The sequence below is a fragment of the Leuciscus leuciscus genome (assembly GCF_965113295.1).
Source record: "Leuciscus leuciscus genome assembly, chromosome: 23".
Classification (NCBI taxonomy): Eukaryota; Metazoa; Chordata; class Actinopteri; order Cypriniformes; family Leuciscidae; genus Leuciscus; species Leuciscus leuciscus.
This window is the reverse complement of record NC_138747.1, coordinates 15,144,643-15,161,819: the sequence shown is the minus strand read 5'-3', so window position 1 is coordinate 15,161,819 and position 17,177 is coordinate 15,144,643. Positions and strand designations below refer to the sequence as shown.

General features: G+C 36.8%; 2 protein-coding genes across 3 annotated transcripts in view; one reads left to right on the top strand and one right to left on the bottom strand.

The window, feature by feature from the left end:
• The first annotated feature begins 1,410 nt into the window (after positions 1 to 1,410).
• Positions 1,411 to 3,441, top strand: thoc7 (THO complex 7). The gene is made up of 8 exons (XM_082155191.1): positions 1,411 to 1,522; positions 2,037 to 2,157; positions 2,312 to 2,439; positions 2,528 to 2,614; positions 2,700 to 2,757; positions 2,875 to 2,941; positions 3,040 to 3,109; positions 3,265 to 3,441. Exons 1-8 carry the CDS (start codon positions 1,504 to 1,506, stop codon positions 3,321 to 3,323), a joined length of 609 nt encoding a protein of 202 aa, XP_082011317.1. The 5' UTR covers positions 1,411 to 1,503; the 3' UTR covers positions 3,324 to 3,441.
• Positions 3,442 to 7,619: 4,178 nt separating this feature from the next.
• Positions 7,620 to 17,177, bottom strand: part of synpra (synaptoporin a) — a 30,683-nt gene continuing 21,125 nt past the window's right edge. For both annotated transcript variants that reach the window (XM_082156153.1, XM_082156154.1), the window contains 4 exons: positions 14,997 to 15,121; positions 11,041 to 11,239; positions 10,562 to 10,753; positions 7,620 to 9,287 (listed from right to left, as the gene is read on the bottom strand). In XM_082156153.1, the coding sequence (XP_082012279.1) occupies positions 9,021 to 9,287; positions 10,562 to 10,753; positions 11,041 to 11,239; positions 14,997 to 15,121 (783 nt within the window). In that variant the 3' untranslated portion in view covers positions 7,620 to 9,020. The remainder of the gene's footprint in view (positions 9,288 to 10,561; positions 10,754 to 11,040; positions 11,240 to 14,996; positions 15,122 to 17,177) is intronic.

Genomic DNA, 17,177 nt, shown 5'->3' with positions numbered 1-17,177 from the left:
GTTTATTATTAATTTGAATGTATTTGTTAATTGAATGCATTTGCACAATTTATTTATTTATTTAGGTAAATTAAAATGTATCTTTTACAATTGCTTTATTATTTAATTGAATATATTTGTTTATTTAGGTACTCAGTTGAATCTTTTTTGTGTATTTTTTTTGTCTAAACTATTCCACGGACCTCCTAGCATTCCCTTGTGGCTAATCAACCTATTCGCCTAAGTCGGACCTACCCTACCACCTCTGTCAAAAACTACTAAAATGCACTATTAAACTTGCAGTGTGCAAGCAACGCGCTGAAACGCATATTATGTCCAGTTCCTGCATCCTCGTTTCGGAGGGTGCATTCAAAGGCCGATTGCGTCAACGTGGCGCGACGAAGGCTGTCCCAATTCAAAGGCTCCTTCAAATGCGGCCTCCAAATGTGTCCTTCGAAATGAAGGATACAACAGATGGATCCTTCGTGACCTTGCCTATCCCTGAATTTATTACGCACCAGCGACGACAGGCTTTTTGAGAGAATTTGCCGAATTACACTTTTAAACGTAAATATTTGGTTTCAACTTACTCAAATATCTAATGATAGGCCTACAAATGTAAAAAAAAAAAAAAAAAAAGTTGTTCAAATGTTGACTTATATCTTACTAAGATGTGATTATATATATACTTTTTATTATATACAGAAACGGACCATGGTGAACATATTTAGACAATTTGTGAACCCTGTTTTGTTTTCAGACAGTTTAATAACTTTAAAAAAAAATCTAGTATGTCACTGTCACGACCTTCGTGGCCTTTGAAGGATGCAGCCTCTGAATTAGGAAACAGCCGATGAGTGAGCTGATAGTAAACAAAACATGAAAAACCATTTCAGTCATATTTCTTAATGTAGATGCTTATTATATTTATGTTTAATGACTTTCATATTAGCCTATATTAATTACTTTGTTTTTAGAAGCTGAATAATGGCAACAGTGCACTGATATTATGGGGTAAAAGACTTGCTGAATCGTTGTTTTGACCCATTATTAAATAATATTAAATAACATATGCGTATTATTTTCATGTCCTTAATGACTTAATGGTTTTATAAGTTGAATCATGGATACAACAAACTGAACTGACGTTATGGCGTAAAAGAATGGCTGAATCGGTTTTTGAAAAGGTTCTTTTAAAGAACGGTTCTAGTGAACCGATTCAAAGAAACGAGCCGGACTTCGAACCACTGTAAAAACTACTGAACTGCTCACCGATACAGCATTTATGGACTGGAAGTCATACGAATGGTTGAAACGTTTGAAAGAGTAATTTACGCACAACTTTGAAATGACTCAATAATGTTGAAAACAAAACCATAAACACAATATTTGCTGTGATACGTGCTGTGGGGTCGGCGGGATCGGCTCATTTGCTTCGCAACAGAGGCGGAGCGCTGCCTTGTGTGTCCGCGCGCGCGCCTGTCAATAAAGTTTTTTCGAATAGTTCAGTTAGCCTATTGGAGAATGGGTAGCATCACTGATGGTAAGAATTTCTTTGTTTTGGTGTCTATTTTGTGTTTTCTATTTATTTGGCAAACCAGTATGACTAATTACAACTGTGGCCGACTATGTGTTTTTGTAAACTAAAGGAACTCATTTGAAATGAGCTCAACATGAGGAATCATAGCTAGTTAGCCATGTGATATGCTAAAACTGATGCAGCAAAGAAATGCACAAAATGATGTAGGTATCTCTTATTGTATTTACTGCGATTCCATCGAAAGTATTGTGAATTTTGAAAGACTTTGTGTGTGTGTGTGTATACCAGAATTGTGTGTGTGTATATATATATATATATGCAAAATATTTTATATATTGTATCAAAGTTTGTCTTTCTTGGAAGATTTCTTTGATCCAAAATAGTCATTATGCATGTTGTGTGACTTTGCCACACTGGAAGATTCAAACTGTAATAACTTAGTTCCCACCAAATTTGTTGCTATGTGGTTTAAACCCATATATAGCTAGACTTAAATAGTATTGTTGTATCTTTGCAGATGAGGTCATTCGGAAGCGTCTTCTGATCGATGGAGATGGAGCTGGAGACGATAGGCGCATTAATGTGCTCATGAAGAGCTTCTCCAAATGGTGCCACTCCAGTTTCTCACCAGAGGAAGGGTAATTTAACCTATTATTAAAATGTGTGAACTTGGGTCAAAATATACACCCGACATTAGATTTTATTTTCCTTATATACCTTGACCTTATTCCATCAATTAGTTACCATAGCTTTAGGTAAAAATACTTTTTGCTCTTGACTTTGTTGCTGCAGGTTCTCCCAGTATCAAAGGATGTTGACATCTTTGGCTCAATGTGAATTCTCCATGGGGAAGACCCTGCTCGTGTACAACATGAACCTGAAAGAAATGGAGAATTATGAAGCAATCTATGCAGATATTGGTTAGTCCTCCAGTTAACGTGACTTTGTTTAGTGTCATCACCATTTGTTCAATCACGTAGCAAAATATTCTCATTTCTTCCGATACAGAGACAAGTATAACATCAGCCCATGAAAAAATTGCAGAGTGCAAAAAGGAAATCCAGAGAGCGAAACGGATACGGAAAAACCGCCAAGGTTCAATACAGCTCATTTGGAGAAATTTGTATTCATTTTTTATTTGGTTTTATCACTAATGTATTACTGCATGTCTCATTTGTAGAGTATGATGCTTTGGCCAGAGTTATCAAGCAGCATCCAGACAGACATGAGACCTTAAAGTAAGTTTGAAATTATTATTTAGGTGAAATCACATTTGTTCAATTTGTAGTCTGTGTGTCCTTTATATAACATAACAAACAGGACAGTGAAGTGTTTTTCTGATCTTATTTCTGCAGGCAGCTTGAGGCTTTAGACAAAGAGCTTCAGCAGCTTTCACACATCAAAGAGAATGTGGAGGACAAGGTGAGGGAATGTGGTATTTCTTGATGGTTTTGTGGACATACACCATCATACATCTTACAATATTTACTCTGACCTTTTTTTAATTTACCCATCTTCAGTTGGAACTTCGTAAGAAACAGTTCCACGTCCTTCTCACCACCATTCAGGAACTTCAACAGACTTTGGAGAGTAAGTAGTTTTATCTGTATAAATTTTAAAGGACACATAATTATATTGATCTGAATTCCTAAAACAATAAGTTTTAGTTCAGATCAGGTTTTTATCAGCTGCTGTTGTTATACTGCCTGTTGTATCGGCTAAATTTGTGGTTGTTCATTTAATAGATGATGAGAAGATGGATAGCGACGACACCCAGGAGAGCCTGATGGACAATGGAGACTAGACATTTGCATTAGGATGTACCGATTTTTATTTTCATGAGCACCAGATGTTCTCTCATTTTAGTCTTTCTTTTTTTGTTGGTCATGTACAGAATTAAAGTGCTTTCTTTACAAACTGAATCTGCTTAAGTTATTTAATTTGAGCTTATGGCCCCTTTTAAGTAAACGTTTGGGCTTGTGAGCGTAACATAAACCATCTTTAAACAAATGTGTACAGTAATTGTGTACTGTGCCATTTAATCCAGAAGCTTCATAAACTAAATTACTTTTACTGTAAACTAACTGTCATAGTACAGAGAGAATGTTTTAAACATCACCAAAATATTACCACTTTTAGTGTGGTTTTATTTATCGGTGAGGTCAGACCAAAATAACTTTGCATGCAATATAAAAATAGGAAACTATGCACATTAATGCAATAAAAACAACATTTTAGACCCAACATTTATGTTTCAAGCCACTCCCATTAAAGAGACAGTTGACCCCAAAAATGAAAATGTTGTCATCTTTTACTCACCCTCATGTTGTTCCAAACCTGAATGAGTTTCTTTCTTCTGTAGAACACAAAATAAGATATTTTAAAGAACGTTGTTAATCTAACAGTTGACGGCACCAACTGAGGTCAACTGTCTGGTTACCAGTATTCTTCAAAATATCTTCTTTTGTGTTCCACAGAAGAAAGAAACTCATTCAGGTTCGGAACAACATGAGGCCGAGTAAAAGATGACAACATTTTCATTTTTGGGGTGAACTATCCCTTTAATGTGTTTGCTGAAACAATGGTAAATCTAAAAGTATTTGGACACCTATGCAATATTTAGAATAAGTATATACCACAAAATATCAAACCAAGAAGCATGTATGAAAGATAGCTCAAGCAAAATATTTCACTGAAAGAAATGTAAGTAATATACATATGCTATGTGTCTCTCAACCAGCAGATGTCACTACTGCCACAATATTTAACACGACTAGACATGATCTATCAATCTCAGATAATATGAGATTTATAGAAATACATTCAAACAGGTTTGGAACAACTTGAGGGTGAGTAAATGACAACATTTTTATTTTTGGGTGAACTATCGCTTTAAGCTGTTAGAAATACAGTTATGCCTAACTCTTAATTACTGATGTAATTATGTTGTTTAAATGGTTTACTTTTTGGCTTACATATTATATTTTGAAGGTTTCAAATGGCATGTTAAGAGAAATGGCATCCTTTTATGGCTTTTGCATCTTCATTTATGCCTAAAATACAGTTTGTGGTTGTTTTAATCAGCAGATTAGTGTCAGAGGATAATTAGAAAAATCACAAATGTCTGTATTTACCATTTGCACAAAACTGTAGTATTGTAAAGGTTACAAACAAGGCCCCATTTAACGGTTTTAATACTTCAGAGCTGTTATACAGCACCATAACAATGGCATTTTACCAAATCACATCAAATTACTGCTATTCTAAGGAAAATTGGGCTTTTGAAGACTGGTTGGGGATGCATACTACATTTGTTTGTGTATTTTCTTATATTTGTAGGAACAATGAGAAAGAGAACAGATAAATATACTTTTGATAGATAGATATTGTACATGATTTAATTAATTAATCTGGCATTATTGACATGAATGCCAGAATGACTGGATAGAAATGTTACACTCGCTCAATATTCTTTCATTTGCTTTAAAGAAATTTGTTGATCTTAAAAAAGATCTCAAAAAATGTAAACGAAATATTCGAAAATAAGATTCAATGCACACGCACATACACACACACTTTCAATAAACATATTTTTAATAAATATCAATTTCATGTTATATTGCATTAAATTTATATTTATGTTAACATTGATGAAAACATTTTATTTTACAGTGTCCTTGTTACATAAGTTACATATACTTAAAAGTACATTATGCAATTACATGCAAATAACCCTAAACCAAACCTAATCCTAAAGTATTTATCCTATAGTAAGTACATGTAATTACTTAATATTACTCAGTACTTAAATGTATAATGACAGTGTATCAATTACACCTTTAAATAAAGTGTAACCACATTAATAATTCATAATACTGGAATAAAACTTTTTGCTGCTTGCATGATTTATGCTCAAATCACTTTTGAAGATCTCTATTGTTTCTGTAACAGACAAAGACTGTGTCTGTGTTGTCATATACTTACCTTGTGTATCTCAGAAAAAAATGACAAAAATATTGGCTCATTATCTGCAATGTCACCATAAGAGCCAAATCTCCATTATCTGGTTTATTCGACACAGGTAAACACTTCCCGCCGCGTGTACAACATCTGATTATCTCCACTGTCTAATTACAGCTGAGCTGAACGCACACAGCAAGATGAAGAACAGTAGAGTATTACGCATTCTGCCACATACATCCTATGAATAATCCAGTGGAGTCCCAGCAGTCAATGCAGTGCTTCTAATTGGGTTCCTGATTTAAAACGTTTAAGCCAAATTCCCCTTGCCCTGAGGAAATGGAGATCAGCTCTCAGGAAGACACAATCCAGATGACTCAGACTCAGATTGGATAGATAAACATGAAGAACGCTGTCTCTCCGAGTAAACAAAACTTTCCCAGCATAATCTTATTGTCATGAGGGAAGCCTTTGCTTGGCGTAATTTGTCCGAAGGCTGCTGTCATAATGGGCCAATTAGAAAAGGTATGGAAACATGGATTTCACAATGTGTCACTGTCATTCTCAGTCAATGGAGACCATTATTTCCTCTTGATGGACATATACATGCTAACAAGAAGCCATGTTTGCCACTAGACTACTGAAAACCCAATGTGTAAATCTGCATTTGCACCCTCAAATAATCTATGCTGATAGAAATGTGTTAAAGATACGTGATTTTTTTTTTTTTTTTTTTTTTTTGCCACATTTTACAGTTATTTTAAAGCAAGTTAAATGCCCAGAGGTCACAAAACTAATCTATCTTGTGCCTGTTTCTCCTCACTCCACACACTCTCTTTCACTCTCTACTTTTCTACCAGTAAATGTGACTCCAGGTTGTCCTATTCTTCCTTTCTGAAAGACAGAGCTCGTCTCCCTGAGAGCAACTATAACATGCTGTGGCACATCTTGCCATCGCTATGGTAACGGCACTGAGGTGTACATGAAAAGAAGTCAAACCAATGTGCTGTAACACGGGAACATTAGATCAGGACTAGGTCAGAATGGCCCGCTATTGGCAATCCATTCACCCACTAAAGCTGTCCGATGAACAATGACACTCACAGTACACTCTGTGAAGTACCTGAGCTTCGCCAGTTGTATCCCTTAATAAGTCGCATTTCTGAGCTGGAAATGTTGCAGTCTTTGGCAAGTGGACTTCTCAAATCACTTTTTTACTAGTTGATGGAAGGATCTTTGACATATAAGAGTGTTCACGATACAGAAAAGGAAAAAGCTTTTAAAAATCTATTTCTATATGTGCTTGTTCTATTCATTTCAAATGGTTTTGAAAAACTGTTATCGCATTTTCAAGAAAAGTAGCTTAATCATTATTTTCAAGAGCTATTTTTTATATATTTTTAAAGGTAATTTTTTTCCACAAATATTATGAATTATTATCATTAGGTTTTTGGGAAGTCACATGACATTTTACAACATAAACTAACCTTGCTTTGTCATAAAAGTCTTAAATTATTAGATTATAGTTCAATAATGATATTGCTTTTTTTCTTCACTATGATATCAGGATAATTGTATCTCCCTGACATTTTGACCTTATAAAACTCAATTAGAACTTAAAAACATGCTTGTCATAAAGAGGTGTGTTCAAGTCATTGCATATATGAATAATATTTTTAATATATTTTTGAATAAATTAACAGATACATTTTTTTTTTTATATCATATAGGCCCAGAGATACAATTTTAATGCATGGATTTAAAAAAAGGGTAAGCTGTCAAATGTCTTATCCTGTTTCTTATCCCATTTCTTAGCATAGGTGTAGTTTTGAATGTCAATTTCTATATAGACATAAACCTTGGCTAGAAGAAAAGATGAGAACAGTCATCACAAATCTTATGTAAGCAAGGCCCATGAGAAATCAGATATCGTAAGAGACTGCACCGTCTGAGAATTTTCTGCTCCTGATGAATTTAGATCTGATTACTGACTTTGTCTATTATCTTAATGGCAGTCAGATAGTCATCAAATTCCTTTGCACGACTCCATATTGTCATTGAGACAGCTGATTCATTGTCGTGGACTGAGGATTCATCAACAGAACAGAAGACACTGCAGTAAGTTCAGTCTAGAGGAATGCACAATATCTTTATTGGCATCAAAGCATTCACACCCACTGATCGAAAATGCAAGTACTGTATATCAAGACAGAAACTCATTCACATTGAAATGCAACAGCAATCAGAACAAGAACATTAACATATATTGGGATGTTTTGTCTTGTTTTAGTCTTTGTGGTTAAAAAAAGCCTCATGCATTAAAAAAGAACAGACGAGGAAGAAGCGAACACACAAGAAAGCAGGGAAATTAATAGTTGATTGATCAATCACCTTGTGATCATAATAAAGGTCACTGAATAGACAACATGACCCTGTTAGTGAGGAGAGAAATTATGTACAAGCTGAAACCAGATTAATATCTCACGACTTCATGCAGTTCATAAATACAGTGCAAACATTAAAGAGCCATATAAATGTGGAATCACAATGGTGCAAACACCAAACCAACGACCACCGGCATGACATTATTCCGGGGATAAGAAATCCAGAAACCTGACAAACTGCAATCTAACATCTATACTGACAAATTAAAACAGAAATCTCTGTTATATAGTGTGAATTACAAACACCTGCATCACCTACTCATCAGGACAGGTACACTTAAAAGTCGACATGAAATCAAAACGGACCCGATTCACTTTCTTAAAGCACGTGCTCTTATCGTGGAAGATTAATCTGTGAATGTTATTCAAAAGATAGTCACAAATATAAATTATATTTATGAAGATATTCATAAGGATACTTGATGGAAATGTGATAACTTGCTCTGTCTCTGAAACAGCATTGCCATATCGATGAATGGTGTTAACCAATGGCCATTTACCAAACCATTTTAGCAACTTTGTATTCATAATGGTTCCATTATGGAAGTAAAATAGGTTTCAAATGACAATTTATGTTAACTTTATAGCACTAGAAAACGCTCTGATGGAGCATTTGATGAATAGGAATAATTTTTTGAGGTTGTGGAAAGAGTTGATGAGTAGTTTCATGAAGCAGAAAACACTATTTAGATCCCGAATGGACCGTCGGAGTAAAAACTTTTGGTCGTAGTGACATAATGCCACTTTTGTAAACTCTTTTATTTTTCCTCTTCCTTAAGACGCTGCAAGAACTATTGCACTGAGTTTTACATTTGGGTGTAACGACCTTTGTAAACTGTGATATTTCGGTAACATTTACAGAGAGGTGAAGTCGAAAAACTATTCAATACATCTGAGGATCCCTTTAATTCATTTTTAAAATATATTAGTATTATGGACAGACAAGCCTTTAGTTTTTTATCTAATCAGAAATAAAGGATGTACTTTTAATATATCTGTTAAACTAATCTCTTCCTTCCTCTCTGGTGCTCAATGTTTGAACTTTGCCCTTAGAAATGGGTCCCCCTGTAGTAGGGGATTAAAAGAGGCAGATGGGGTTACTGATTGGTGTAGGAGACGGGCCCACTTGAAGCATAATTTCCCACCTGGCTGTACTCTGATTGGGCGAAGTCCCCCGTTCCAGTGAAAGCAGCTCCTGATTGATCAAAGCTTCCCTGGTTGTAGACCTGCTGGTTGAAGGCCGTGGTTTGTTTTTCTGAGGACGAGGCAGGGTACCTTGCTGCGCCTCCCTTGTGCCATCCAGTCTCTTTAAACACAAACCAGATGTTTCCAGCCCACAGCACGAAGTTCAAATAGCCGAATACCTGTGGAAAAAATGCCTTGATGAATCCAAGAGATGAGTATAACTACTTTATAAAATTGTTGAACTTCAGTAAATTATATTTAATTTAAAATATCATTATATTAAATAATTTTTATTTAATATATAATATATATTTCAATATATACACACACACACGCACACACACACACACACATATCCATATGGTCATGCTTTGATGCTCATTAAACATTTCTTCTTTTTATAAATGTTGAAACAGTTGTGCTGCTTAATATTTTTGTGGATACATATGAACTGCATTTACTTGAAACAATGTAAAAGTCTTTGTTTGTTTGTTTGTTTGTTTCTTTCTTTCTTTATTGCATCTTTCCTAAATATTTTTTTTTATCTTACTGACCCCAAACTTTTGTATTGATTTTAAAGTAAAAAATAAAATACATTTCAATACATCTTAAGCACATTTAATTTAATGTATATATATATTTTTTATTTTTAAATTATTGTAAAATATTTATACACACAGTGATAATGATTATATTTTCTTATCAATATTAAAGGGATGGTTCGGAGTAAAATCAACCTAGGGTCCTTTGCACCATGACCTCGAGGCAAACACCCGCCCAGAATCCTTTTTTCCCTTGAACATTATTTCAGTTAGAGCTTATTAGAGATATCAGCCGAATGGCTTAGAGCAGGCGCTAATGGAACCAAGGTTGTATCTAAAATACCCCACTAATAATGCCCATAATGGTACCAAACTTCTACAGTAGTGCAAATAGGTTCTGTACTCATAAAACGAGACATTGGAAAGTTTGTAAGTACATCAGGAGTTTATTTAAATAACACTTGCCTGATGGCTAATGCTACCGCTAACCCGGACGTCGAGGTCACTTCAGTGATTTGGGAAAAGCCCGTAAAAGTCCTGGCAGAACGCAATGCATAAGGATGTAGTGTAACGACGCCCAGTTCCAGGAATGCACTAATATTTTGTTGGTAGTACCAGTTTGCAACAATTATTAGTTAACACTAAGTTGTCAACACTTCGGAAAAAAAAATTATTCCTTGTTACACTTCATCCTTAGGCATTGCTTTCTGCCAGGACTTTTACGGGCTTTTCCCAAATCACTGTCAAGTGAAATGTTCGACAAAAGGGCTTCTCGGGGGGTGTGGTGCAAAGGACCCTATAGGTTGATTTTACTCTGAACCATCCCTTTAAGTGTTGTAAATAAAGTCTATACACACCCACCAGATATGTGTGGCTATAGAGTGTCAAACTCTTAGTATCTCATGTCTTACCACAGATGTGTTCAGGCCAGACCATCTGGGTCCGTACACTGAGCTGCACTTGTTTGTCTGCACCTTACATGCAGACATGAGCAGAACCACCTCATCTGGATCAGTTGCAGTCTTCACATCTGAAAGCCCTTTTGCCCACGCAGATGAACTCACTAGCCACACAAATGAGAACACCACCGTCACTATGAAGTCCTGGGGAGCATGAAGAAAGTGTTACATGTATTTTTTGTCAAATTCTGTTGCTAATTTGAAGAACTATTTTAACATGAATAAAATTACAAACTGCAGCTTTAAACTCAATTACAATGATTTGCATGCAAGGATGCATTACTATATGCTAAGTAGGACTACATTTAATGTGGGTGTTTTACAGTAAATAGCAGCTCATGTCTTGCATGTCAGCCTTCTCTAATAGCAAGGCTTTGACAGTCCACAAAGGTTTGAGTGTTTAGCTTATCTAAAATAACACCAGGGCTCACAATGAAAGGTCCGCGGTTGTTTTCGCGGTACTTATTCTGGAAAAAGATGTAGACCACTGTGGCCAGCAGGGAGTAGAGAAAGGAAAAGACAGCAATGGTGACGAAGAACTCTGCGGAGGAAGAAAAATCTCCGATCAGGTAAAGCCGCTCTTGCCTCCTTCCCTCACACATCGGCACGTCAAAATCCACCCGGTTCAACCTGTTTAATGTAAGCCACAAAAAAATCATGCTTTTATATACAGTTTGCAGTTATATTAGGAATTCTTCAGTGTCAACACCAGGCTAGAATAACATTCTGCCACTTTTATGCTTTTTTGGATATTACCTTTCACGTAGTGTGTAATATAAATGTATGTAAAAGTAGACTGGGTAAACCAAGCGTGCCGCACAAGCCCTGAAAAGTGAAGCCAAAACGTCTCGATCGCCCCCCGGTGACTGGTCCTAGTATAGGTCATAAGCCCCGCCTCCCCGTGTTATTCAACGGGACGTGAGACCAACTAAACAATTTAATTACCTGTACATTCTTCTATCCTGCTTCCGTTACAAATCTGCGGGGACCAATCAGGCGCTTGTCTGAAGTTTAAAATCATTGGTTACCCGTAAGCCAATCACATAACGTTTGGTTATGACGTGTGTTATGCGCTGGCTCAGCCGCATCGAACTTCCACTGTAAACACATGTATGATGCGAAAACAAAACCATCGAGCGAAATACCGGAGTGAACATGGCTGTGAACGACTTTTGCAGATTATGGGCCCTATTTTAACGATCTGAAACGCAAGTGTCAAGCGCAAAGCGCAAGTAACTTTGTGGGCGGGTCTCGGCGCTGTTGCTATTTTCCCGGCGGGATAAATGACTCTTGCGCCAGGCGCAAATCTAAAAGGGGTTGGTCTGAAGTAGCTTCATTATTCATAGGTGTGGTTTGGGCGTAACGTGAAATAAACCAATCAGAGCGTCATCTCACATTCCCTTTAAGAGAAGACGCGCTTTTCCCATAGCGGATTGCTATTGTAACGGCGGATTTGCCAGGCGCGCGCCAGGAGCGGTTCACAGCCGAGGAGAGCAACGCTCTCGTCACGGCCGTAAAACACAGAGAAGTGACATTGAAATGGAGAAACCCACCCAAATTAACTTCGGTTAAACAGGCGTATGATAATTTGGGTAAATGTGTAAGCTAGATGTATGCTTTTATAATAAATTGTCTATCTATCTATCTATCTATCTATCTATCTATCTATCTATCTATCTATCTATCTATCTATCTATCTATCTATCTATCTATCTATCTAAATAATGTATGATTTGCAAAAATGAAAACTGCTGCTTCTGTGTAGATGAGAGAATCAAAGTGCACGTTGTGCACACGCTACATTGATTATGGCCAAGCATGCGCCCTTAAAATAGCATATGAATAACATGCGCAACGCGCCACTGACTTTAAACTATTTTTTCCTGGTTAGTGGCGCAATTGTTTTCTAAACCTGCAAAATAGCATGAGGGAACGTTTGCGCCGGAACACGCCTCCTCTTTGCGCTGAACCGCCCCCGGGAGCGCAAGTGTATTTCCTAACTTACCGACGTGCTTCTGAGGAGGGAAAAGTCCGCTTTGCGCGGGTGCAAAATAGGAATGATACATGCGTCGGTGTACAAAGTCAATTGCGCTGGGTGCAAGATAGGGCCCTATGTGAAGTAAATCTACGCATCCACGGTACAATCAGCGTCTACGTCACGGCTCTCAGCCCGCCCTCTGTTCGTTGATTGGCCGGCTGTTTTCAGGCCGGAGGAAAACTGGGAGATAGGTCGCTATCTCAGACTGAGTACAGAAGCGAACTGAAATTGACCGGAAGTACGAAGTCTGACGTAGTCAGGCTACCTAGTGAGAGCTGTGCAGGTAAACCTCACTCCCCTTGACTCAAGAGGTGCATTATAGCAACTGACGCTATGGAGGCTATGGTCTTTAGCGTACTTGTTAGCGTGTCTGCCTCCCATGCTAAAAATGCCGGTTTGAATCCTGCTCAGAGTGGTGCGAGTAGTACTGGGTGAGTTACACCTGCTCAAACCAATGTAGGTTTGTAATAAATTAGCATATTGCCCACGTATGAACCCCTTGAGACCAAGAGGCGCACTAGCGACTGACGCTATAGAGGCACACTAGCGACTGATGCTATCATTGGCTGCGCAATAACAATGTCTACTTTGACCCACCCTCAAACACTGCAGTTGTAGCTGAGAACTGGAAGTGTTTGGTTTGTGTTGTCAGCTTGTCAAGAAAGACGCTGTTTTCTGTGCTGCGAAAGCAAATCCACATTGCATGCACTATGAAAGGATTGTTACGCCATTGTTAATGTTCATATCACTGTGTAAACAAGTGCTGAGGAAACCCCCGGAGCTGAAATTCAGAGATGGTAATGCCATTTATTTTCCGACACGCACTGTAAGGGGTAGACCAATCACAACAGATTTGACTATCTGACCAATCAGAGCAGAGTAGGCTCTCGAAAAGGCGGGGTTTAGAAAGACTGGATTCAGACACTGTGAGAAAAGAGGTGATGCTGCAATGTTTATTATAAGAAAATTCAACTGTTTTTGACTTTGGATGCATATAAACATTATAGGAGACCTCCAAAAAATTAGGAACTGGTATGGGCACTGTAAGTTCCTGCCACAAGGTTACTTTAGTTCCTGTCTATTTCTGCCTTATCCTCCATAGATTACTATGAACTTGTCAACTCTAGTGAATACAGCAGGACCTAGGGCTACTTCAAAGCATTACTGTGGGCATCTTGTGTGTGTTCTTGACCTTTCAGGGCAAAACAAATAAGAACAACTTGGACGGATAATGAGGCTACAGAAGAATACCAGTCTGTCGAAAACATTTTCAACCTACACAGAATTATAGTGGTGATTCAATACAGAACTCTATTGTCTTCTGTTCTTTAAATTGACATGGATTTCGTGTAACTTTATTACCACAATGGATAACAATGAAGACAGACCTGATGCATGATTCTAGCGTATGTGTCAGCCAACTAATTTATTGAGTACAAATGGGTGAGTGTGTTTCTGTCTCTCAGAAATAATTTCTCATCTCTGAAAGTGCTGATTTTTTTTTTATATTTAAGACAGAGCTGTAAATACTGTGAGATACTTGAAATGGAAGATATGGCTTAGTTTTCTAAAGTGTTCATTTAACCATGAATTTATTCACACACAGACAAACAGGCCTTTGGAAATATGGTAAATGTATTAATCTTTCAATTGGTAATCAGTCATATATTTGGGTCATGAACATACTGAATATACCACTTTGATTTAGAGATTCAAACTGAATTAGTATTTTAATTTGATATCACCATTGTATACTGTACACAAAATATCACAAAATGAAAGAAATTAAAAATTACATTTTAAACTTTTAAAAATGAAGGACCATGTGACACTGAAGAATGAAAATTCGGGTTTGCGATCAAAGGAATAAATTACATTTTAAAATATATTACAATAGAAAACTGGAAACTTTCAAATTGAAACAATATTTCACAATGCTTTTACTGTATTTCTGATCAAATAAATTCAGCCTTGGTGAAAAGATAATGTAAAAAAAAAATCTGATTAGCGCTTACATGATGTATAAATCATTCATTTTGATCTGTAATGTGAAGAAAACAATATCTGATTATACTGAGGATCTATAAAGATCAGCCCAAATAGCACAATCATTTTATTTTACAAATTAGCTCTGATGCTGAGAGTTGTGTTTCTGTTCAAAACACTGAAGCCAGCTGTGCTCACCGAGAAACAAATCTTGTAACTGGCAGCACACAGAGAATATAAAGATAAAACCATTAGCACATAATCAAATGCTCCTGTGTATTAGAGTATTGAATCAAAGTGAGGTAATTATCTCTCTCTACTGCTCTGCAGAGTATACGCAGGGGTGCTTTAAACAAGCCTTACCTGAATGGGTAAGCAAAGTTGATGCCGATACTGAGGTTGCTGTCGGACTTGTTGATGCAGTCCACACTAACCCGCAGTTGCCCAGAGTAACCTCCACATGTTGCAAATGCAAAGATGGCAAAAAGCTGAGGAGATATAACATGCAGAACAGTTCAAGTCACTATGAAATCAAAATGAACCATTCTTAATTGTGTGTGTGTGGAATGGATTATAGCAATATTTATTAGAAATGATATATACACAACATAATTTTTTTTTTATTCATGTGCCTTAATCAAAATAACTTCCCCTCCCTTTTGCAGCGACTTCTCTTCTCTGATGATGTGTTTTCTCGCGCAAGTGAAGGACAACCAGTCACTCAGATCACAGTAATAGCAAACCACAACCATCCAACCAATCAATTCCCAAAGGACAAAATCAAGTTCCACCCTATTTTTTCTTGTTCCAGAAGCTGTTTCACTTGGATATGTGTCATTATGGAAAAGAAAAGACTCTCACAACTTGCGTTTCATGGTGACTTTAAATATAAGAATTATGACTTTCATCATTATTTCCCATCAATTTATGAAAATAAAAGCTATAAGTTATAAATATGTCAATTCGTGGAAATAGTCTGCGCATTAGTGGTGCATATCTGCAGGTTACATCGTTTTGCCAGTAGTTGGCGATAAGTCATTGATTTGTTTTATTCTACTGATTTGTTCAAAACCATTAATTCAATCAATTCATCAATCTCTGTCAAAGGATGTCTCAATTTAAAGGATCCTTTGATGGGCAGATTTGAAACATTTTGAACAATAAGCTGAGAAAAGTGCATTTTATTTCAACGACTACAACGTGCATAAACAATGCTTTTATCATTTGTTTCTGCTCCTTTTTTGCCTGTGTTTTGATCCAGAGATTCAGTACTTGCTCAAGAGATGCATAATAGCTCCCCCTACCGTTTAACAGTGAAAACACGGAAAGCTAGAAAATTCTTGGTGAGGAAGTGTTGTCTCATAAATGATGGAATATTCTGTCAATGGCGGGGAAAGAGTTAATCACATAATGTTAAACTTTGCGTAATGTAAACCACCGAGCGACCACAGAGGGTTGTCATTACCTGTACTGCATTAATAGAAAGGCAGTTAATGGTTTTTAATATAAACTGGGAGGAAACATTTATGATGTAGCTATGCACACTTACAAACCGTCTCATTCTAGCGTTTAATGCTGAGGAGGACTTAAACTACAATTCTCTGAAGGAATGGAATAGGAAGCACTCAGCCTCGGATGCAGACTTCCATTGAGAAGCACCCTGTATTTGAGTGAGTCATGGAATCATTCAATCAACCAATTTGTTCAAAAACTGATTAATTTATTAAAGAAATACCACTTAAGCATGTAGCATGTTTTTTATATATTTATTTTAGGGTAACACAAACAAAGTACCAAGCAACACTTTGTCTAAAACGTAAGTTGCTTAAAGGCACACCATGCAAGATTTGTACCTTCATATAACAGCTTTGAAATCATTTAGATTGTAAACGAACCTGTAGTAGGGCGAATCATCCCGATAGCTAAGAAAGCGCGGTCGGAAGAGTGAAGAGACGACTCTGCGTGAGTGGTATTTACGGCAGTAACGTTAAATACAAGTACTCCACGGCGACTCTAGGGGTCGCTGTTTGAGAAAAACAGAAACTGCATAGTGTGCCTTTAATATAAAAAATGTATTGAACGTTTGAATAAATAAAAATCTAACATCAGGAATCTAATATATCACATCAATAACCTAAAAAAATGGCTCACTCTGTTGTTAACGGTCGTACAGATGTATTAGGCACATATTTTGAGGTTGTGCTTATATACAGGCATAACAAACTCGTGGGATATGTCTATAAATCTCATTACAAAAATGTTTGTAATAACTTGCATCACCCCTGACCTGAAATGACTTTCCTTTTCAGCTGATGTCAACAAGCAGTCACCTGTAATGAGACCACTTTTCACTCAAGTTCTGTCACATTTTTTCCTTTCAAATATCCGATTCACTCTGAAATCCGTTGTACATTAAAGAAGTTCAATGTTGACTTTATAATTACGAAAAGTGAAGGGAGATACTGTTTCCACACCAGCTTAAAGGATAGTTTCTAACTAGTAGAGTTAATTGCTCTAATCATTGTTTTATTTAGATACTGGATT